At 43.6% G+C, this 24,513-nt stretch overlaps 1 protein-coding gene across 3 annotated transcripts; it reads right to left on the bottom strand.

The window, feature by feature from the left end:
• Positions 1-2,046: 2,046 nt before the first annotated feature.
• Positions 2,047-22,811, bottom strand: SRD5A3 (steroid 5 alpha-reductase 3). Of its 3 annotated transcripts, XR_013446352.1 has the most exons (6): positions 22,477-22,811; positions 15,658-15,800; positions 13,386-13,583; positions 9,629-9,763; positions 4,935-7,130; positions 2,047-4,411 (listed from the first exon to the last, which is right to left on the bottom strand). XR_013446352.1 is itself a non-coding variant. In XM_036120792.2 (5 exons), exons 1-5 carry the CDS (start codon positions 22,695-22,697, stop codon positions 6,952-6,954), a joined length of 876 nt encoding a protein of 291 aa, XP_035976685.1. In that variant the 5' UTR covers positions 22,698-22,811; the 3' UTR covers positions 2,047-6,951. The 3 variants fall into 3 exon arrangements, 2 of the variants coding, with proteins under 2 accessions (XP_035976685.1, XP_035976684.1); XM_036120792.2 differs by having other exon boundaries at positions 2,047-7,130; XM_036120791.2 differs by lacking the exons at positions 2,047-4,411; positions 4,935-7,130 and adding an exon at positions 7,795-8,745 and having other exon boundaries at positions 22,477-22,806.
• Positions 22,812-24,513: the final 1,702 nt, after the last annotated feature.

Below are 24,513 nucleotides of genomic sequence, written 5' to 3'. Positions count from 1 at the left end.
TGCTAGCTCCTGGTCCAAAGTAACCACCTTGGCCCAAGTACGTGTTATGTCTCACCCGGACTCTTAAAAGAGACTTCTAAAGTAATAGCCTCCCTGCTTCCATTCTTGCCAATCTGTAATCTAACCAGCAGCCAGGTGAGCTTTCAAAATGAAGATAAGTCATTTCATTCCCCTGCTTACCATTATTTAATGGCTTCTAAATGCCCTTAGAATAAAGTCCAAAGTTCCTCTCTCTGAATTAAAGTTCTATGTCATATAACCCCTGCCTTCTGTGTGACTTCATCCCTTGGCTTTCTCTACCTCACATGCCAAGCCTGTTTCCACCTCAAGACCTTTGTCCAGTACTTGTTACTCTTCTTGGATCACTCTTTCTTCAGATCCTTTGGTCACGTAGGGTAAATATCACCTCCTCAGGGGAGACCTTCCTGCCTACTTCCTTCCGTCTGAAGTAGGTCGACCCCTCCCTCCCTCCCCTCCCTCTGGTCACTCTGTCTCACCTTCTTCTTTTTTTAAGCTTTTTCATTTTTTTCATAGTATTTATCACTATCTGAACTTATCTTGATTTGCTAATTGTCTACTCATTATATTTATTATCTGTATTCCTCAACCAAAGCATAAGCTCCATCAGGGCAGGAATGCTACCTGTTTTGCTCACTGATTTCCCAAGGTCTAAAATAGGGCCTGACCATAGAACACTCTCTGATACAAATGAAGCATTAGTTTAATGAAATTATGAAAATGAAAAGACAAAAACAAATCTAGACATCGACATATTCTGGCTCAAAAATACAGATTTCTGATCTTGTCATAGCTTCATCTTTGAAGGTCAGCCTCATTCCACACTCAAACATCCACCCAAATGGCCTGAGCAGCTCTGAAGGGTCTTCTACACCTTCTTTGTCTTTGGCCTGATTCTGAGAGACAGAGTTTATCCTACTTTCTGCTTACATCCTAGTGGCCTTGAGTTAATTCACAGCCCAAGACAAGAATCGGTTTTTAACTCACCAACAACTCTTCAACCCAGAACACTTCTCCTCCCCAAATGATTGCCTGGTCCATTTAAACCTGACTGGACTGAGACTCCAACCTCTAACCCCTCAGCCCCTCCCCCAGATTAGGGGACATCCTCTAAGGCCCAGCTCCCTCCATTGTCAAGTTAATGCAAGAAGTTTGGTGATGCTATCCAGGGCGGAGAGCTGGTTGGAAATTGGGTGAGGGCAATGCTCTTTCACTAAAATAAGATGTGAGTATTAGTAAGATATTAGGTCAAAATCATGTGGATTAGAGGAATATTTATTTGACTAGATGAAGGTCTTTAAAATGAAATAGGTCATAGCCAGGGAATGGAAGACCCTCTGTTTCCCTCCTGCCCTGCCTTGACAGCAGAGCTTGAAAGCCATGCCATGAAAAGAAGCTCAGAATTGAAGGAGTATTACGGAGGAACAGATTAAGTTCTTTCCAATTTATTGAATTATATACTTCCTCTGGCATGGGTTTTGTTATTTTTTCTTTAAATCTCAAAGATTTTATCTAAAACACATGTCAAAAAATCATGGTCATAGTTAGTTATAGCAGGCCAGAGAGTAATAGGTCTAGAGGTCAAGAAACAAAAAATCTCAAACTGCTGATTTTTTTTTTTAAAGTGTAGGGGGAGGAGCAAGATTTAAAGATACAGGCTTCAAGTTGAAGAGTAATCACTTTCCTCTCTACTAAACAGGGTTTAATCATAATATTTTGAAGAATAAATGTATTTATTCCAATTTCCCATAAATGCTGAATTTCTTTTATAAAACCCGATAAAAAATATGTGGGTGGGATTGTAACAATTTATGGATTCCTAAGCATTTCTTTTGACTGTACTTCATTTCCTCTTTACCATAATTTTTACTGGTTTCTGGGTGGTATAAATGCACAATTGGATCATTGCTTTTCACACATGTGAATATAAATGATGCTCAATGTTCATAAGGTAGGTATTATTGCAATTCTGCAACAAAAAAAGGCAGGAGATTCGTGATTATGCAGAAAACAGTGACAATAGAAGCATTCTCTAGATGAATATTTATTGAGTGTCTATTATGTACCAGACACTTCTGGTGCTGGGGATGCATCTGCAAGCAAAACAAAACAAAACAGAAAACCCCCAAACAACATTTTACAGTCCAATGAGGAGAGACAGACAATAAAATAATAAGCGTAAGTAAAAAAGCACCTTGTAGAGTTTTTTTAGAAGAGAGTGCGTCAGTTAGCTATTGCTATAGAACAAACCACCTCAAAATGAAGTGGCTCAAAACAATAAGTGTTTGTTAATGCTCATAAGGGCAAAGGGGGACGGAAATGAGAGAGGGCTAGGCTGCAACTTTAAGTAAGGGGGTGACCCTCATTGAGAAGGTGACTGTGGTAAACAGGCTCTTGGCTGGCCCCCTTATCCACACCTCCTGATCATCCTGCCTTTGTATAATCCCCTTCCTTTGAGTGTGGACTGGACCTAGTGACTGACTGCCTTCCAACAAACAGAGTATGACAAGAGCAATGGGATGTCACTTCCAAGATGAGGTTACAAAGAGATGGTGTCTCCCGTCTTGCACACCCTGGCTTGCTTGCTCTGATGGGACCTAGGTACCGTGCTATGAGCTGCTCTTGGGCAAGACCTGCGTGGCAGGGAACCAAGGGAGGCTCCTGGCCCTTAGTTCAATAGCTCACAAGGAACTGAATCCTGCTAACAACCAGGTGAGCAAGTTGGGTCCTGCCTCGGGGGAGCTTACGGATGAGATCTCAGCCCCGGTGCCACCTTGACTGCAGTGAATCCTTGGGGTAGAGGCACCCAGCTCAGTTGCACCTGAAATCCTGATGCACGGAAACTCTCAGATGTTTGCTGTTTTAAGCTGCTAAAATTTGGAGTATGTTGTCACACAGCAATAGATAACAAATACAGTGACTTGAAGGATGTGAGGGAGTTAGCCATGTGGCAGCTATCTAGGGGAAAAGCATTCCAGGCAGAGGGCACAGCCAGTGCAAAGGCCTACCAGAGGAACAGGACTGACCTGGATAAGGAAGGGCAAGGAGGCCACTGTGTGGGAGGAGTGGATGAGGGCACAAGTAGGAGATGAGGTAAGAGACGTGACTGGGAGCCAGGTTGTGTGGGGGCTAGGAGGTTATCATAGGAACTTTGGCCTGTATCTGAGAGAAAGTGGGAGCTGTTGCAAGGTTTTGAGAGAGTATGACATGATCTGATACAGGTTTTTGAAAGATCACTCTGGCTTGTGTTGAAAATCAGCCGTAAGGAATAAGGGAGAAAGCAGGGAGACCCACTGGGAGTCTGTTGCTGTAAATTGGGCAAGGAATGATGGCAGCTCAGATCAAGATGGTAGTGAGTAGAGTTATGATAACAGGGATGGATTCTGGTTGGATTCTGAAGGTAGAACCACGGATCAGTTTGTGGAGTGTGAAAGAAGGAGGAGAGTCAAGGAAGATGCCATCATTTTTGGTTTGAGAAAGTAAAAAGTACTAAGACTGTAGGTGGATCAGGTGTGGGGGGATGGAAAATCAGAAACTTTTAGTCATGTCACAACTTGAGCTATTATACATCAAGTAGAGATATTAAGTAGATAACTGGGTATATGAGCCTAGAGTGCAGCAGTGATGTTTAGGCCAGATATATAAACACAGGAGTTGGCAGCATATAAACAGTATTTAAGGTCCTGAGACCGGAAATGGGGTTAGAAGGTTTTAAAAAGGTATTTGTCCACTTCTAGAAATGTTGAGGAAAGGGTAAACATGTGATGATCTAGGGGGAGAAGAATGGCTAAGCATTCTCCTTGGGTAGAATCTAGTGCTCAAGGAGGGGACCTAGCTTTGGGAAGAAATCCAGAGAGATTGTTCATAGTTTCAGGAAAAAATTGTAATGACTTCAAAGTGAGCAAAAAATAGTACTGGTGTCCTTTCTAGCACGCTCTTTGGGTTCTCTACCCCTAGTCTTTGAGCTCTTTTACAACTTATAGATAGTTGATAGGAATGCAAATAATTTCATAGACATACAAATGGATTTTATCTGATGGGGGCACAATTGCTTTCCCTCCCATGCTGGAGACGCTAGTTTTGCAACCATTCAGCAATTAATTTGCATCTATTACATTCATTTTGGCATGCCTCGTTATCCATGTATGTGTCTTTTAGGAACTCTTTAAACTGGTTCTAACATTACTGGTTCCTTCCTTACTTAATGAGTTAAGTAAAATTGTTGGCACATGTTCATTTTGTATTTGTATGAGAATCATGATTTTACATTTAAAAAAAGTATCCTTCAATAATAGTAACGAGGGAAAGTAGCGTATGGAGGAACAGATGTCTTAGGTGGGTGGAGGAGGTGGTGGTAACCTGTGGGGGGGTTCTCTTCCAGTAGCTTCATTTCCTGGGGACAGAGATGCAACATTGTCAGCAGAGTGGGAGAGGGAACGGACTAGAGAATTTTATTGTGACTGCAGCATGCAAGACCACTTGAGGTTAGTGGTCATGAATTTGAAGTGAGCTGTCTATGGACTGGATTTCTCCAGCCACTGTTCAGTTGTGTGGGCACACACACCCAGGGGAAGAGTTGAATCTAACCAGGGTGTGGTTTTGCTGAATCAGAAGCAAGAGGCAATGTAAGAGGCAAGAGTCGAAGATATATATGAAGGAATGATGACCGCGATTTCCTGGAACTCAAGCAGGCTAAGGAGATTAGAGAAGACTTATGGGCGAAGGACAATAAAAATGCCATGAGACCAATAGACTGGAGGTCCCAATAGGGTGGCAAGACTGTTGGGGTTGCAGTCCTAGAACAATGAGCTGGAAAGACAGGAGTTGGTAGTGAGAAAGGAAGCAAAATATTTTCTCTCTTTGGGGCTGGAATTCTAGCATCCAAACCGACATTCTACTGTTTGAGGGTCACTCACCTGCTGTCCACCAGATTCCCCTTTTTGTTAGTGGAAGAACACAGATGTTTTGCATGGACTGCTTAATTCCACCTTCTCCTAGTTTTATTCTTCTTTCTCAATGAGATGATTCCATGAAATCAAGTCTTGTTTCTTTTTTTTTTTCCAAGAGCGAATAGAATCTGCAGAGATAGGCAGCACAGCGAACCTGGTCTCTAGGCTATGGAAGGTTGTGCAGTTGGAACACTGCACAAAGGAGGGCAGGCACAAAGTGTGAGTGGGGCTGAGATCCAGCCTGAGCTCTGCTCACTGGGTGGTGGTCCCATCACCAGTGGCCTTTTGTGCCCACAACGGTTCATGCTCTGCTACTATGGGGATGTTCTGAGTGCTATCTTTTCTAATTCCCAGAAAGGTGTTGTATAGGCCAAGGAGCCCTGATAAAAACTGTACACATGCTATGAAGTTTTACCAGAGGGCTAGACTCAGGAGGCAGGTTTGTCTTTCTGCTGAGAAATCCCTTGTGTTCTTTTGTCCTCTACATGCTTCAAGAGTTGAGAATATTTTCCTTCCTTTTCTTCCTTCCTTCCTTCCTTCTTTCCTTCCTTTCTTCCTTCCAATATTTTATTGATTTAGTTGACGGAGAGAGAGCACACACACAAGCATGGGGGAGGGGCAGAGGGAGAGGGAGAAGCAGGCTCCCCACTGAGCAGGGAGCCCGATTCGGAGGCTGGATCCCGGGACCCTGGGATCATGACCTGAGCTGAAGGCAGACACTCAACTGACTGAACCACCCAGGCTCCCCGAGAATCTTTTTCAAGGAAGAGACTCAATACAAAACTTTCTCAATTATGTGCATAGAGTAGCTCTTTATCATTCAGTTTTTACTTGGATAATTAAATTTTGCTTTCCCTAAAATCAATACCTGGCTTTCTAGATCACTGGTATTTGAGAAACATGATGAAGTATGTGTAGCATGAATTATTTGTGGGTCACTGCCAGCTTCCCTGTTTCTTGTCCATTTATTAGAAAAATCTTAGAGGGTTAGACTAATATATATAATTTATAAAACCAGTTAAAAGATTTTTTCCTCTGATAAGCAATGTGAAAGAGTGGGCAGAAATTGCTTTAGGCGGGTGTAAAAAATTTCTACTTGCCCATTTGCTATTTTAAGATCTTCTTTCAAATATTGGTTCACTTTGAGGTACATTACTTATCAATGTCCTTGAATTATCAGGTAGTTACACAAAAATTTACAGTCTCCTTAAACTATTAAGTATCATATAAAAATATCTGCAAAGGCCCCCTCTTTCTTGGTAGGAATTCTAGCAATAATCACTCATTATATTAAAAACATAACACAGGACACGTCCCTGTGGAGACAAAATGATCCACACTCACCGACGGCAAATGTTAGTATAGAGGATGAGCTACAACTTGGAGACTTAACAAAAACAAAGGCTATTTTCAGCACACTTTTACAATCGGTAGTTAGTCCAGGGAATGCTGTTGGGAGGTAGTCGGGTGTCATTTCCCCTAACTTAGTAGCAACAGAATGACAGGTTGAGGTTCTGCGACTAGGGCAGCAGGAAGATCAAGAGTGTCCACCCCCAACCTATTTCTGGCTTCTCCACGGATGGGTTTGCCCGCACTCTCCATTCGGGCGCACAGAGCATTTTCACTACCTCACAGAGCAATGTCGGTTGTGATCTCACAAGCATGGCACAATTCTCAAATGTTCTCCACGGTTAAGCTTTCATCCAAGACCACGCTACTTTGTTCTGAACCCCTTTGAGGACATCACTACTTCCTCTTTAGCCCTCACCTGGAAATGCAGTGTTTGGGCAAGGAAGGGAGAGGGGAAAGTAAAAGACATGGAAGCGGGGGTGACGGACAGTAGGGGACAGTAGGGGATGGTGGGCTTGAGACGAGGACACTGGGAACTGGGAATGCCTTCTAACAGCCCCTGGTAGGGTTCTTCACGGGGCTATCATCATTTTACTTAAAAGTACAAGGAAATTCCACAACATCCTTCAAATTCCTAGACTAACCTAGGTATGAAATGACATGCTAAAGCAAAATACATTTTTTCCCCAAATAGTTTGTTATTAAAAATTATTCGTGCCATTTGTGTGGAAATTAAGACCAAACTGCAATATGCTTTATATTTTCCCGTGTGGAAAGTTTTGTTCCTGAGTCCTGGTCCTGAGGATGGCGCACCTAAATGATAAATGAAATAAATGTCATTTTTGGAATAGACTGAGCAAATGATTGAAGTGGTATTTGATGGATGGGAGAGAAAAAGTTACAGCAGAATTAAAAACTTTAGAATGTGCTTTCATATGCCTATATTGAAAGTTTAGATGAAGCAGAATCTCAGTCTAACAGCTTTGGTTTACTACTCCAGGGATGAGGGTGGGAGGACGTTCTTAGACTGCATTTGATTATGCGTCTGATTAATCATGAGGTTCTTTCTCCCACAGCAAGGTACCTGTTAGTGCCAAACTTCAGCAGCTAGTAGACTATGAGACCTGCACAAAAGCCATCAAGTTAATACCTCAGTCACTAAGCTAGTAAATCTTACGCTGCACAAATGTGCAGTTTTTACAGCGTCGCTCAGGTTGTAGTGTTACTTTTCAAGTTCTTGTTTTTCTTTTAAACCATGCATTTATTTCCCTTTGATTTAATCATGGCTATTTTCTTGAACATAAACTGTTTTAGTGTAAACTTTATTCCTAAAAATCTTCAGATTCACTTTATTAAAATAGTTCAATAGTTAAACTCAGGCAAACCTTAATCCAGTGGAGTAACTCCGTATGAACGAGGCTATAGCACTAGCCCATCTGCAGCGAAGGTCAGTCCATTCATGAAGGCTCTTTACACATAAATGTAAAAATATTTTATTTTCAGATGCTTTCACTTTTAAGGTACTTCCTTGAAAGACATGTCAAAAAAAGTATTAAATAAAAGAGGTTTCCTATGATTTGAGTGGAAACCACTCTTGCTGGTTACATAACTGGAAATCTTTGTGGCTGTATGTGAAAGAATAAACTATCTCCAACAAACTCATTTTCCCCTACATCTGTTGGTGTGAAATTATATATTGTTATTTTCAAAAGCTCTTCTGCTTTTACTGAAATGCAACAGTTACTGAGCACCTACTATATTGCTTTTTATGTAGTCCAGCTCATTTGTCCCTGACAAAAAGCCACAGATGGTCTCATCTCTTCCTCTGGGGAGGTACGTGCATGTGTGAAGCCGTTTATATATTCTTGGTTAGTTTGCTTGTGAGGCAGCTTGGAGAAGTCTCATCTACTTGTTAGCAGTTGGTTGGTTTTATAAAGCATCTCAGAAGGCAGACACAGTACTCCCAGGCCTGCCAGAAGGATTTCTTCTCTGAAGATTCAGTTTCTTGAGGGGTCTTGCTTTGCTCATTCAGTGAAGACTTTTGGGTATAAAAACGGAACACAGAGTTTCAAACAGTTCTGCAGAAACTGTGCTTTGGTCCCTAGACTTTGTTGTCCTGAGGAATTGAACCTGTCACCTGGTTTGCATGCTTGATGACTGAGGTTATCTTAAAACAGGAACGGTAGGAAAGCTTTCCTATGCTTTGGATAGGAGACAAATTTGCTTTTATAGAATTTGTGGCTGAGGAAAGCAGACAGGGCCTGGCTGAAGAAAACATATGTCACCACTAGCCACCAAGTTAAGTTGTGGAATCCAAAGGTGACAGCCATGGAAATGTAGATCATCAGCTCTGCTAAGTAGTTTGGGGAAGAAACGTATTCAAACCAGTCTCCAAAAGGGATTCGGTGGTTACAGTGAATGACCACTCCTGAAACAGACACAGAAGACTTCCTGAACAAATGAAGTTGTGGAAAGAGAGTTTACCACCTCAGGCCCCAAGTCATTTAAAAAGAGGATTGCCGACCTGTGTGCAAACCCACTTCCTGTCACACTTCCATTGTCAACCTACTATGTATTAAAAAGTTACATGCTTAGGTTACACTGTCAACTGAAAATAAGCACAGAGGAAAGCCTGTTTCTCTACCAGGCCTCCAAGCTAGTCATTAAGAGCTCAGACTGCAGAGTCAGACTGTGTGAGTTCAAATCCTGACTCTACCACTTACATGCTGTGGAACTTTAGAAAAGTTGCTTACCATCTCTGTGCCTCAGTTTCCTCATTTGTAAAGGGAGGATAAGATTGTGCCCACCTCAAGTAAGCACTGAGGCTATATGTAAAGCACCAGGAACAGGGCCCAGCACAGAATAAGTACTTGATAAATGTTGAATAGTATTATTCCATTTTTAATATTTCTAAAAACCTAATAAAAACTGTACCTGTGATAAGTCAACACAAGCTAACTAAAAAGTCAAGGCTTTTTTTTTTTTTGCTGTGGCTGGAATGACGCTAACTCAGCACAGTGATATGAATGCTCACGTGCTGGTTAGGCACGTATCTGCCGTGCAGGCCCCCAGATGTGGGCACAGAATAGTCACAGAGTGTCAGGGCTAGATGGGGCCGGAGAAATCTTTGAGCATAATGCTATCATTTTACAAAGGGGAAGAGCAAGACCCAGAGAGGTGTCTTGTCAAAAATGAGCATTTGATAGAGGAGTCAATTAATTTAGGGCAGAAGGGGAAAAAAATAAAGGGAGAGGGACAACTAACTTCTGAGGGTTAAAATCTACATGCAGTGGCTCTGAAAGGCCTCTCACCTGCTTTATTTTTCCTGAGATTGCCGAGAATGACATGGCACTTGTACTGATGGACAGATGACCAGATAAACATCAGCATTCCGAGGATATGGAACCACCGAGCTTGCATCAAGAGATTTTTCCCTATCACATAGACTACAGAAAAAAAGAATTAGCTTATTAGCAAGCCTGCAAAATTTCAGAGGCTCAGGGCATGATACAGTTAGTAGAATCATACAGTTAGCAGAACACAATTATCCACTTATTCTGTTCCTCACGACTAGAAAATTATCCTGACATAATTTACCAAGTCCAGAGGGGAGAGCACTGTCCTGTGGGTGAAGGGGTATGCTCCTCAGCCAGGGGCAGCTTCAGTGGCCCCTGACAGAGAGTGCCACATGGACACATTCTCCTGCTCCCACTTCAAATGCTTCAAGCACAGAGGTCAACTCTGTCTCCTTCTCTTGTGATGCACCCTTGTGCGGTGAGGCCGCTTTGCATTTCTATTTCTAAGCCCAGTTTTATGTCTTCTTTCTTACAGTCCACTGTCAGGAAAACACTTTCCTTTTTTTTTTTTTTAGCGGTTTTATTTATTTATTTGACAGAGAGAGACACAGCGAGAGAGGGAACACAAGCAGGGGGAGTGGGAGAGGGAGAAGCAGGCTTCCCGCCGAGCAGGGAGCCTGATGCGGGGCTCGATCCCAGGACCCTGGGATCATGACCTGAGCTGAAGGCAGTCGCTTAACAACTGAGCCACCCAGGCGCCCCAGGAAAACACTTTCAAAGGAATCTCACCCTGAGCCGCCACCCTAAGCCATTCAGGGGAGACCCTGCATCCAGAACACTGACTTGACTGGCTCCAGCCAATGAAGAAAGCCCCTGGAGGTAAAGGCTCGCGGTGGGGCTTCTCAAAAGAGAAAAAACATAAACTACAAGATGAAAACACAAACGGTATCCTTTTCTGAGTAGAGAACCATGTTAGATTTAGTTCAGAAGTAGAAACACTCAAAGTATCATCTTCCACTTTCTTCTCCAGCTACCAAGAAGACAGGAAGAATGCAGGTCTTCCGAGGACTGGCATCAGAAAAGCAAATTAAGGACTTCCTTATGATCAGCAGGAAGCAGTCAGGCTAGTTAGGAACTTGACTGAAGAAACAAAGCTGTCCATTGACTGCAGATTGACTGTGGGGAAGAGCCTGAGGGTCTGGAGCCCAGAGACCGCCCCTACAGAGTTGATTCAGGTAAGAGAACCAAGAATCATGTGATTCCGTATGGGCACCTGGAGGTAGGACTCAGGTGATGACAGCTAATGACTAATGAGAGTCCACCAATGTCTACCTGTGTTAATTTCGTTTAAAAACTTGCCCTATATAAACAGTTTACTATAGACTCTTAATGTTTATTAGACTTAGCCATTTAATGAAAAGGTTATATTCTTACAGGTTAAAAATAAACAAAATATGAAAAATAGTTTTAAATTGGAGCAAGTCATAAGAGCATAGTCATTATATATCAAATCATTATAAGAGCAAGTCATTTTAGGATTAAAAACTGAAGCAAGTGTTGGGAGAGTTCCGATCGCTGCCAAGTCACCTACTCTGAATCAGAGAAAGTACCTATGAGGGAAAGATTCCTAAGAGTAAGTTGGAATTATAATGCAGGAAAAGGGAGGCAGGTAGAAGGCTGAGAGTCCAATCTGTGTAGTTTTTAACTCTTTGTTTATTCATTAATTACTGACTGTCTACTGAGCCGGGCATCTGGCACAAGGGATAAAGCAGTGAGTAAGTAAGGCAAGATCTCAGTCCTCAGGACCCCACGTTCCAGTGGCAAGGGACAGACAGAAACGAGTCGGCAAATAGATAACCAAGACAAGTTCAGGTAGAGAGGGCACTCTGGAGAAAATAAAATACAACAGTGTAATGGAGACTGGCTGGAGGAAGACCCTCTAGACTTGGAAGACCAGGAGACGAGAAGGTCTGGGCAGCTTACAGACATTCTTTCTCTTCCTTTTCACAAGAACCCTCTGAAATTGGGATGCGTCCCTGATTACACATGAAGGTTCTGAGGTTCAGGGTGGTTAAGTAAGCTGGAATTCAGACTCAGGCCCCCCGACTCCCAAGCCCAGGCTATTCCTATCAGACTCCGCAGCTGGCAAATGCCCCAGTGTGTTCTCTCTCAACGAATTCCTGAAACCAGTTCTACCCATATTGTCCCAAATGCCTGCATATGACCTCTTGAAAGACAAGTAGGTGAAACAGAAGACAGCTTCAGAAAGGAGTGTCTAGAAAGTGATTTTTGTGGGTGTCTCAGCTGCCTTTTCTTGACTCTTTATATGGGAGGGAGGGCAGAAGCTGGGCTCGAGCTAGCAGACGAAGCTCCGGAAGAGATAATGTAATGCCAACAGAGGCCAACAGACTGAAAGCTAGTGGGTTAGCCGCGTGTTCTGGAAAGCTCCTTTGGGTGGAAATTCTAGTACTGCTCACCACAAATAACAGTTCAAACCCTGATACGGGCTGCACGTGAATGCCACAGCAGAAAGCTCAGGGAGGAAACACTGACTTGATTAAATTCAGTGGAATCAGATGGACAGATGCTAGCTGAGTGGTTGGAGCCAATAAATAATTCAGGAATTAAGAAAGATCATTACTAAATCGTACTCTAAAGTCATTCCTCAAGCCATAGAGGCCTTGGGTTGTACTATAGCAACAGAGAGAGGACATTCAAGGGGCTATTCTGATGCTGAAATCAAACCTGAGGAGAAAGCTCACTCAGCGAGTACGGGAAACATCTAGACTTTGGTCTCTATTTACATGGATGGATAGGAAACACGAAGACTTGGACTGAGAGAAAACAGTCACGGGTGGTCTGCCCTACAGTGTCTGGGCAGATGGACACTGAAGGTCCAGGGTGAAGTTAGCCTCCTAACGTCAGTCACCCCAAATGACTTGAGTTCTGTGTTAATAAGCACGCATTGCTTTTACAAAAATGATAGTCCTATATGTTAGATCTCCAGCCTCCCTTCCCCCCTACCCTCCCCAAAACACACTTCATTTCCTCCTCATAAACAAAGGTCATGATTTTGCTTCCCTCTTCCTGGCTAGTGGGCGCTCAGAAATGTTCAGACACAATTCTGACTAACCACAGTACTCTTTTGTCCTCTCCCCTCAGGCTGCCTCCCTTGAAGAAAAGCTTTGTTATAATCGGAATCATTCTAAGAACTAAATGGCAACAAAATGGCTCTCTACTCCCTCTTCAAACACAACTGTTCACCGCTGGCCCAGGCCACCCCTCCCTCCTCTGGGTTTCTGAGATTTAATCCTGCATCACCCTTCCCCTCCCACACACGCACCCCAAGGAGACTGAGCCTTTGGTGGAGCAACTGTCTTTGCTGACCCTTTCTCCTGTTCTTGGGTGTTCCCCTGCTTCCTGTCCAACTCTTGACCATGTCCCTCTTTCTTTCCAGAGTTAACTCTGCATGAGTTCACGGACTTCAATCCCACCAAGGGAGAGCCACATCCCAATTCATGGTCCTTACACCAAGCCTCCTGAACACTGGGGACTTTTACTATCTTTACCACGGGCGTTAGTGCTTATGTTGGTGTCTTTCAGGTTTGAGCAATTTTGTAATAGTTACTGTATATACCCTTGAGCGTGCTGACTTTTTCTAATGGCCAGTAGAGTTCAAACTGGGTTGGGCAGGTCTACTTTCACACTTCCGCCAGGCTCGGTGGAGTGCTTTGCCCGGTGACTCAGCGACCAGACCCCAGGGCCCACTCACCATTCCTGCCATCCATGGGCACTTGGCTCAGCACAGTGAGGCCGGTGAGGACATAGTAGACAAGTCCAAAACAGTACTGCACGACGTGAATCACAGCATTGGAGAACACACTGACATAGAAGCACTCGAAGAGCCTCCGCAAGCTGTGTAGCCACAGAAATACTAATACTAAGAATGCCGACAGCGCCAGCTCACCCCCTATAATTCAGAATGCAACATGTTAGCATCTCTCTTTCTGGGATTAATGCGAAGTTATATTTTTTTTTCCTGCTGTTCAACAGAGTATTAAGTAAGAATAGAGCTAGGAGAGGGCCCTAAAAATCATCTAGCCTAACACTTTTTTAGTCATGAGGAAGTGGGCCAAGCGAAGGTAAGGAATTTGACTAGTGACAAACTCAGGTCTCTGGACTCTCCTTCGTCATGTGAAAGCCTTCTGGTTACATGCATGTCACTGTGAAGGAGTCGGTGCACTCAGAACCTGATGTCTGTGGATCTCTGGTTCCTGGCCCTAACAGCCAGCGGCAGATGGTCAGGAAGAATGCCCGATGACCTCTAACAACCCCACCTGGTGGGATGCCTGGGTCAGGGGAGACGAGACACAGGTACCCGGACAGGCAGAAAAGGCGACAGGAACAGAGACAGAGGGAATTATGCATTTCTTTCCATATTCAAAAAAACAACAACAACAAAAAGAAAATTATACTTTCCAGGGACCGTGAGCCTTGAGATCTGTCTTTCTACCTGCCTCTCACCCTTCTGCCAAAAAAATTTGGAAGAAATGCTCGTTTTTAAGATGACATAATACCAAATGTTTGTTTTTGTTTTTTTTAAATAGATTTTTATTTATTATTTTGACAGAGAGAGACACAGCGAGAGAGGGAATACAAGCAGGGAGAGTGGGAGAGGGAGAGAGAGAAGCAGGCTTCCCATGGAGCAGGGAGCCCGATGCGGGGCTCGATCCCAGGACCCTGGGATCATGACCTGAGCCAAAGGCAGACGCTTAACGACTGAGCCACCCAGGTGCCCCAACACCAAATGTTTTTTAAATGAACGTCGCACATACACACACACACACATACACACACACACATCATAAGAATATAATAAGGATACAGTTTAACGAATTTTTACAAACTAAACCATCCTATTCCACCCATATACTCAGCACCCAGATGAAGAAACAGAACCCAACCAGCACTCCTTTGTCTCTGCTCCAGGCACTGCCTCCCCCCCCCCAACAAGGGTAAGCCCTATCCAGACTTCTAGCAGTACAGAATAGCTTCGGCTGTTTTTCTATTTTAAATACAGTAAATCCTAGTTTTAACTCTTGAGGAAAGGGTTAAAACAAATATACGAATAAAACTCCTCACAACCAACCTTCCAAATTCCAGAACCCCAGCTAGCCCCACAGTAAACAAAGGGAGAGATGAAGTTTTAAGGGGTGAAAATGGATCTGCTGAGGTCTCCACCCCTCCCAAATAGGATCTGCAGAGGTCTTCCCTCTGGCTGTCGTCTTTTGCGAGTTCCTCCGGTGATACAGAAAAGGACTGCTCCCTTGGAGCCAGTGGTTTGGCTGCTGGAACAAAGGACCGAGACAGCAGCATACAGTCTGTTTCTAATTCTGCCCTCACCTTCTCCCTTGACATTGAGGCCACCTTATGGTTTTCACCTTCAGTTCCTGATTTCTAAAATTGTTCCATGTATCCTTTATGCGAGGTAGAGTGAGGTGAATTTAAAGGCTATTTTATAATCATGTGGTCAACAACTATTTAGAGTCAATTTTATTATACAACTAACGCTTACAGTATAACAAACATTTTTAACTGGTGATCAAGAGTAATTTTCTATTATATTTCTGGGGTTCTGAGACATTATTTTGGTTCAACTAGAGAAATGACAAATGTTTCAAGGCAAACCTGACGGATCCTAAGAACTCTTCCACTGAAGTGTAAAGACTTCTGTATAAATTTATCGATAGGACTAAAAATATCAGAGGGAGAACAGCCAGTCTCGTACACAGCATAGCACTTGCTGGGAAGGCAGGGATGGAAGAGCTGACTCTCGGTCTGCTGGGATCTCAGTGAGGGACATGGAGACATCCCAGTGGCCACCGGGCTAGGAACCATGCAGAACTCTTTTTTGCCCTCACCCTCCACTTCCTGGGCCCACAGAGGAGGAGCCTGGGGGTGGCTGTGAAATACCAGGAACAGCTCCCTGCAGGCAGGAAAGGCAGGAACAGGACGAAACGGTTAACTAGCCAGTGGAGTCGTACCTTGGAACTGGGCAGCCCCGAGAATTCTGAGCAGACCATGAAGCCAATTTGGAAAAGGCACTCCCAGGAACAGAGACTGAGTAAGGTGCCAAAGCAGGAAGCCATTCCACAGCACTGAGATGATGTAGAAGTGAGAAAAATACCTGCAAGGTTAAACCAGTTAAGCAATCATCAGGGGAGGTCCACTTGAAAGCATTATGCAGGAAGACTACTTTGAGGCTCCGGAGCCTCTTTCCCCCTTTCCCAAAGTATGGTTTTGTTTTTTAATAGAACCTGAACCCTGCAGGCGTTCAGACTTTTACAAATCTCCTTTCAGATGATGGGACCTGTTAACTCAGGAAAAAGAGGCCTCCGGAGGTTAACAAGAACGTGATTGATCTTGTTAAACGTGGATAGAGGGTCAATTAGCAATCTCTCTTATCTCTGGGTAACAGGATTGGCTCAAGTTCCAACAGAGGGGGCACCAGACCCTGGCAAAGAGAACCTAGATTGTGCCAACAGAAGCCAAATGTGTGAAAGATTTCTAAATCCTGAGCAATGTTGCTGCAATAGCCATCCAACTGTTACACAAGATTTGCAAAACCACAAGCTCTTAGGGCTGCCAGAAACCTTAAAGGTCTTCTGATTCAGTGTTTTCCTAAATTGTGTTGACCTAAATTACTTTTATAATAACATGACAAATTTTAACTCATAAAACGAGGGATCAACTCCTGATGGTTACACCTCTCATCAAGTACTGTGCCTATTTTGCAATCAACAGTTATAAACAAAATCCAAATAAAACCAGAGCCAATGGACGTTGAAATTAGCAAGGTTACTTTAATGTGAAAGAGGATGCTGGTTTACTGAAATGAAATCACCTACTACGGCACAAAGGCCTAACACAGGTTCTTTTGAGGTCCCTTTACCTATCCTTCTCCTAGTTTTCTTTATTTAAATCAATTCAAAATCTTTCTGACTCTGCAGGGAGTCCTCCCTGGTCTTCAACACATCACTTTGTATTAAGCTTCTTCCTCGTCACAACAAAGTAAATCGAGCTCAGGGATTCTTCCTCCAGATGATCCAGATGTTTGTATCAGAATTTAGCTTACCCCTCCCCTCCCCAGACGATGCCCACAACCCAGTCTGACAAATACTGATCTAATCTGATCATTCCAGAGCAACCCACTTAATTCTTCCAACTACTGTTACAAATTCTATCACTAGATCTGCCCTTGCTGAGCTAGCCTGTTGTTCCTGATTCCGATCTTCTCCGGGCTTAAGAGCTTAGTTTCCTCAAAAGTTCACCTGTGTCACTTCCAATGCTCCCTCCCCCACCTGGCCACTGGTTTTTGGTTGCCTTCCAGGGTCTTTCTTAAGACACCCTTCCTAGAACTGAGCCCAGGTATGGTGCGAGCTGCAGGAGCAGAACAGAATGTCAGCAGGACCTTGCTTTGAAGGCTTCCACGCAAAGGGGAGGGGCCGACTTTTGAAAAGCATCTTCTGGGCCAGCCACTCTACCTACTTCCTTTCTTCACAAATATTTGAGAGCTTAGAACGTGCTGGGCAGCGTTCTAGGATCTGGGAACTCAGCATGGAGCAAACAGACCAGGTCTCTGCCTTGATGTTTACCTTTCAGCATATGGTCAACAAAGGAACCTATAGTTACCTAGCCTAATACTGGGTTAGGGGGACAGAAAGGGTGCAGAGGGGAGGCCATTTGGATGCGTAGTCAAGGATGGTCTCTCTAGAAGTGGCTATTTGGCTAGAATGAATAATCCCAGTGAACTTCTAGTGGAAAGAATTTTCTAGGCAGAGGTAATGACAACCACAAAGGCCCTGAGGAACAATAAAGGACAACTGTGTGACAAGGACACTGGCTTTTATTCAGTGTGATGGCGGGCCATTTGTAAAGAGTGACTTAAATAGCTTCTGTTTTAAAATCCTTCTGGCTAATGGAAAAGTTCTGGAAATGGATAGTGGTGATGGCTGCACAACAACGTGAATGTATTCAACACTAATGAACTGTACACCTGAAGAGGATTAAATGTTAAGTGTTATGTCATGTATATTTTACCAGACACACACATACACAAAGCATTGCTCATTCATTTCACTCTTTTTAAAGTTAAAAAGAAATCTCTCCGGTAAGTAGGCAGAAACAATCCTGTAAAGTTTATTTGGTTATCTTCATGGGGCAGATGAGAAAACGAAGGCTCAGATGTTAAGTTACGTATCCAAGGTCACACAGTAAGTGGCAGCATTTAGCTCCAGACTCAGCCTGGATGACTCTGAAATTAAAATCACACCGCAGTACTTCCTTTTTAAATTAAAAAAAAAAAAAAACAAACTTTTTTTTTTTTAAAGTAGGCTCCACGCCTAGCATGGAGCCCAACACAGGGCTTGAACTCACGACCCCAAGACCAAGACCTGAGCTGAGAACAATATTCGGACACTTAACCAACTGAGCCACCGAGATGCCCCTACGCCGTGGCACTTCTAATTCATGCAACCTAGACCCGCCTGAACCTGAACTTTTCTGTCTCTATGTTACACGCGCCAATTTATACCAAGCTTAAAGTCAACCAGTCACCCATATGGGTTTGGTATAAGCTGCTAAGCCACATCTTGCTATGCCCTCCTTGTGCCCTGCTGTTTCTGATTCACGGGCAAACTGCTGTTCTTATTCCTACATTCTGTACATTCTATCTCTTGTTTGGCTTGCCTGATTTCCCTCTGTGAGAAACATCTTCTACTCTATAAATCTCTTGCTTTTTAAAAAGACCCAGCTTTAGCCTCAAACAACAGATCTAAGAACTCCACTCTTTTTGTTTTAGACATTCTCCCTCTTTTTCCTCCCTTGGCACTTTGCTTAATTGTAGCACCATTTCCCAAGCCCGTGGGAAGAGGGATAAGGTGATCCTTATGGAAACACAGGACTTGGCACCAAGCAAGCACTCCTTTAATAAGTATTTCAGTGCTAATTAGAAGTTAGGGACTGCTCTAGGGATACAGAAAACAACAGATAATTCCAGCCCTCATGGCACTTATACTCACACTCACACACAAAAGTAAAATTTATAGCATGCCAGCAGGCGATAACTGTTCCTGAGAAAACGAAAGCCAGGAAGAGAAGAAGAAATATGGGGGGTGGTAGAATTATACTTTTAAACAGGGTGGATAGGCAATACCTCATTGAGAAGGTAATATTTGAGTAAAATTATAGGAAGTAAGGACATAAACCATGTATGCGGCTATATGGGGGAAGAGCTTTCCAGATAGAGGGAACAGGCAGTGCAAAGGCCCTGAGGTGGGAAAGAAGACTAGCAGAGAGGCCTACAAAACTGGACTGGCACCACATGGGGGGCTAACTATAGGACACACAGTCAATGAGGTGCTGGGAAGAAAACCATACAGGGTCTTGGGCTCTTTCTGTGAGTTGGAAGCCACTGGATGATTTTGAGCCAGGAGGCCGGATCTAATAATACATATTTGCTGATAGCTGGAATGGAGCCAAGGCCCCATTAGGGGAGTTATGGGGCTAACCAAGGAAGTGAACTAATGTTTTCTGAGTTCTGACTAGGTGCCTGGCCCGTGCTAGGTGCTTTAATATCATCACCACCTATATGACAGGGAGGTGTTATTATGTGAGCACTCTAAGCCATACCACTGCCTTTTGCCTGGACCATCATAACAGCCTCTTATTCAGTCTTCTCCACACAGTGGCTAGTCATCTTTACAAAACATGAATCTCATCATGCCATGCCTCCTTCCCCATCCTAAAGCCATCAATGGTTTTCCATACACTCAGAATAAAATCCCATCTCCACCATGGCCCTGCCTCTCCCCCCTGCCCCACCCTTCCCTGCTGGTCCTCTCCAGTGTTGTCACTGTCACTCACGGCCACCCCATTTTGCTCATGATCAAGTAATCCTGCTGGATTTCCTCTGAAGCACTTAGTACCACCCCAAATCATCTTGTTTTGTAAGATTTGTTTACATATTTACTGCCTGTCTTATAAGAACAAAAGCTCTTGGCACCTAAGTACTCTATATAAACACTGGTTAAGCAGTTAATCAACAAACCAACTAAACCTAAACCCTCTTTCTCTTAAAATTAATTCAAAACACAGTGATCAAGGACTTTATTATTTGTCAGGCACTGAACCAGGGATATGGTAAAAAACAAGACAAATGTAAACTTATGGCCAGTGTATAGTCTAGAGCAAGGGTTCTTAACATTTTTCTTCCATGGACTCCATTGGCAGTCTGGTGAAGGCTACTGGCCACTTCTCAAAATGTTACTTCAATCATAAAAGACATAGGGATTACCAAGGAAACCAATTATATTGAAATATAGGTAACACAACTACTAAAAAAAGAAATTTGTGATATAGTAATATATGTGCTTAATTACTGCATCAAATAACAAGATCTAGGGATTTATTCTTGTGATGAAAATGTTTTGATGTCTCTTCAATATTTTTAATGTGACATTAAAAAAAAAAACAAAAACCTGTCACAATATTGCAAGTATTGCTAATTCTACTGTGGTTCGTTGATTACATTTATCATTAAGAAAATGCTGAATTTTGGCTAGAGGTTAGTGAAATGAAGATGTAATTTTTTCTAATCCAGGTTTGCCCTGAATTCTGTCCATAGGTCCTCTGGACCCCTGGTTAGGACTGCTGAACCCCTGGAGAAAAGTCTGGATGGCTCTTTGCTTCCAGAACTCAATTCAATTGCAATGCTTTGATACCATTTTGAAATCCAGAAGCAGAAGTACTTCTATACACATTACACAAGTCAAGAGCATTGTGACTCATGTTGGACATCACCTATTTATTCAGATTTTCTGGGAAATCAATAATCTATGAGCCAAAAGGAAAACAAGAAAAGTACCATCACCTTAATTTAGGAAAAAACCCTACCCAGCAGCGGTAATGGAATGGAACATGCCATGAGCTGATTTAAGGTTTTATTCCTGCCTCCTTAGAAAAAAACAACTCCAAACAAAATTACTTAAGCACCATTTTAGATGCAGAAATGTGATTTACAGCTGCCTCTATGTGTAAAAATTACAGGCTTATTTTCACTTTTAAGAGTACGATTGGATTTTGCACAAGGAAAAATATTTAAATATAGTATCTAAGCATATTTGTTTTTCTTTCTTGGCCTGGACTTGCTGTATCTTCTTCCAATACTAAAAGAAATGGTTTAAATTTAGAAAAAAACAAAACAGAACATCACTTGGGCATCATGGGAGGTTCTACTCTAGAATTCTGGAAGAAGAAAAAGGTGTAAATTATGGGAGAAATTACAACAAGCCCAAAAAGTAGTAATGAATAAAGGAAAGGTACCAAATCTGTGTCTTAGCTGTCATATAATCATGTGCTTAAGCACTAACAGCTGGGGAATGGGAGCGAGAGAATCGGCTGAGTGCAGGGAGTGATTTGAAATGTGTCCTTTAATCTAGGGACACCAATACCTTTTTCAAAATTCAGAAAACAAATTGTTAGAATTCACAGTAAGAAATATTTTTTCTTCACTTTATAACATTAAAAGATAATCTGAGAATGCCATTGCTATAAAGCAGAAAAAGGACGTATTGCAATCAAACTTGATTAAAAATAGGATGGATAATTTTTGCTTAAAAAGAGCCTCTAATAAATAGGGGGTTTGACTAATTTGTCCTAAATACTTCTACCTCTTCCCAGGGCCTCATTCCCTTTCCTCTTCCTGTGAATGACCTAGTTCTTCCTTCTCAGGGTTAACACCTGATGAATCTTTCTCCAACAGACAAAAGTGTTGGGCGGGGGGGGGGGGGGGGGGGGGGGCGGTTATCCACGTTTCAGAAGCCAAGTTACACTCAGCCGCATTCTTGTCTGTGGACCTGGGACACTCACTGTCTCTGAGGTTCAAGCGATAACCCTGGTGTTTTAATACATTTGAAACCTTACCACGTTCCTCCAGGTTCTTTTCTAAATGTCAACTTTAGATGCACCTTAAACACAGAAAAGCCACTGCTATTTTCCTACCCTCTAGAAGTGTTTGGCTGACTCTTCCCAGCTATGTTCTGAATTCAAAGTAAAAAAATAAAAACCCCCAAACAAAAGCAAACTATAACAAGTCTTTACAATTTCTGAAAGAATCCTACTTAAGCCCTAACGATTTAATCTTTCATTGAACTTGGTTATGAAACCTGTTGAAAGTCAAAGCTTCGGGGTTAGGCCTGCCAAAAATGTGCACTCTTGGGCCACCTTCTCCAGGGGTACCCGCCAAGGTGCTAGTTAGGAGGGTCGGTGCAGACGAAGGAGGTGGCGACCCGGTGACCAGCGGCTCGCCCCTCGTTCTGACTTCGAGGGTCGGAGAGACAAATGGGGAAAACAGAGGCGCGAAGGGCCGGCCTGCCTTCATGTCTGCAAGCGGGTGACCTCAAGTTAGATTACGAGCCCTAGAGTGCAGGGGAGGGGGAAAAAGGAGAATTTGGGACCAAAAGGCTTTAACCTGACGCCTGGGGACCAGGCCTACATTCGGAAGCGCTGCCACTTTCCCCGAGGGAAAGACTCCGTGCGGCCACAAGTTCACGTTCACGCGCGGCTCAGCATCCTCGGTGTCCGCGGGCCCTCGGGGTATTCCAACCCCTGGGCCACGACGCGGACGCGGCAGTGCCCGGCCGCCCCGCCGAGGCAGCGCCGCGCCCGGAGACCCGTCAGGGCCTCCCGGGCCCGGGCCGCGCCGGCCCCGCGCCCGCCTCTGCTGCCCCCTGCCGGCTGCCCGAGCCGGGCGCCCCGGGCTCTCCGCGCCTCGGCTTCCCGGGCTCGAGCCGGGGCGCGGTTACCTCTTGGGGACATCAAAGACCCGGCAGGCGGCCGGGCGCGACGGCCCCTCACGCTTGGTTTTCCCATAGCGGATCAGGTCCTGGAAAAGCGCGCAGCCCGGGAGCAGGCCGGGCGGCACTAGCTGCAGCAGCAGGGTCAGCAGGAAGGCGGCGGTCAGCGTGAGCCACAGAGCGCGCAGCGGGTTCAGCGCCCAGAGCTCGGCAACAGCCCAGAGAGCCATAGCCGAAGCGCCGGGCTCCGCGCTCCCGGGGCCCGAACCATCCGCCAGCGCTGCAGCGGCTGTCCGCGCGCCGCACGCCAGGCTCAGGTGGGCGGGACGTCGGTGACGCAACGCGGGACGGGGACGTACGCGGCCCCGCCCAGGACCCGCCCCGGGGGCGGAGTGACGCTGGCGCTCGTTGGTCGTCCTCAGTCCCTAATCTGACTCAGGGACCTGTAGGCGGAACCCCAGAGTGTGATTCAACCATATGATTCAAAGAACAAACAACCTGATTGCTGCATTATTTTCAATGGAAAAATGGAAACAACCCTGAATGGTTCACTTTAGGGTATTTAGTTAAATTATGTTACTATGACAGGTTGTAATATCATGCAGACATTAACATGGTAATGACGAAGACTGTAGAAACACGGAACGGAACGCCGTCTATGATAGCTGAAACGGTAGGTTAAGTGAAAATAAATTGACTGTAATTAGTCAGACAATAAGTTGTCTGTGATTGCAGACAATCATACTAATACAGATACATGTATATATTGATGAAGAAGGCAAGTCATACACAAAAATGAGTAGTTGTATTAGGATGTCGGGAATATGTATAATTTAAACCTGTGAATTAGAAAATCATCAAGGCAATTGCAAATAACCCAAAAGTGAAAGTGGTAAAGATTGTATTTAAAAAACAGCATTCCTTTCCTTAGAGTTCCACTCCCTAGAGGCAGTTTTTAACTCTATGTAGTAACAATGCTATTAATTGACTCATCAATTTTAAACATTTAAAATTTGGATTTAATAAATTTAAATCAATAAATTCAATCAATTTAAATATTGATTTTCAGTTACGATAAATGAAAATTTAACTCTTTTAGATAATTTAAAAAAACCTTTAAAATGTCAATTCCAAAAAATATTGTATGTCTATTATTTGACAGGCATCGTTTTGGACAATGAGGACAGAGAGGTTTACAGGACAATGTCACTGCCTTTTTGGAGCTTACATTCTTGTAATTGAGTGGCAGGTGAGAGATGAGAGGGGAGAGGCAGTGGGCTTATCACTCTTACCCCAATGAGATACCCTACATGTGTGTTGAATAAACATCAGGGAACTGGGTGGGTAGGTTAATGTGACTTCAACAATCCGAAGGATTATTAGAGTTTTGGTTCTTTGTTCAAGAACACCCAAGGCTTTACCAGTGCCCTGAGAGCCATGTGATAAAGGATGGTCAAATTGGCCTTGTAGCTGGGACAGTGAGGCCTTTTTGTATGACTCAGGATCTCTTCGGCAGGAGTCACCCCTTCATTTTTCTTCATTGTTTTTAGGTTAACACACAGAAATGCGGCTGGCCTTTCTAGGACATCTTTCCAGACAATCTACTTGCAGGGTCCAAGTTTCCTGGGTGAGAGAGGTTCTCTTTTAATTATTTGACTTGGGAAAGATTGCAAAACAAGATAGGTGTGTGTGTGTGTGTGTGTGTGTGTGTGTGTGTGTGATAAAATAGGAAAGACTGAGGCTAGAGGGAAAAGTTTTCTCTCTCTCTCTCTCTCAGTTCAGATTTTAATGAGTATATAGCTCATATTCAGACAAACCACCTGTAGAGGGCAGTGGCTGAACAGGAAGTCACAAGACAAACCCTATTGAGAGCATTTGCATATGTTTAAATCCTTCCTGGATTGAATTATTTCAGAAGTGGAAAACCAGGCTAAAGTCTGTTAGAGAGATCATTACCAATAAGTATAAGCCAGTTTTTATCTTTCTTCATTTAATGACCAGCATTATATGATCAACAGATCTCTGGCCTTGCCTGCAGTAAATGAT

This window comes from Halichoerus grypus, chromosome 3 (genome assembly GCF_964656455.1).
Source record: "Halichoerus grypus chromosome 3, mHalGry1.hap1.1, whole genome shotgun sequence".
In the NCBI taxonomy this organism is placed as follows: domain Eukaryota; kingdom Metazoa; phylum Chordata; class Mammalia; order Carnivora; family Phocidae; genus Halichoerus; species Halichoerus grypus.
This window is presented reverse-complemented; position numbering and strand designations above follow the sequence as displayed.

Bases quoted from the DNA above. Each gene is read 5' to 3' on its own strand.
- SRD5A3 (XM_036120791.2), bottom strand. From the start codon at position 22,697: ATGGCTCTCTGGGCTGTTGCCGAGCTCTGGGCGCTGAACCCGCTGCGC. The intron at 9,764-13,385 runs GTGAGTGGGCCC...TTTTTTCTGTAG, and splicing joins GCCCATGGATGGCAGGAATG to TCTATGTGATAGGGAAAAAT. The intron at 8,746-9,628 runs GTGAGAGGCCTT...TGTCTGTTTCAG, and splicing joins TCTCAGGAAAAATAAAGCAG to GAGTGGTCATTCACTGTAAC.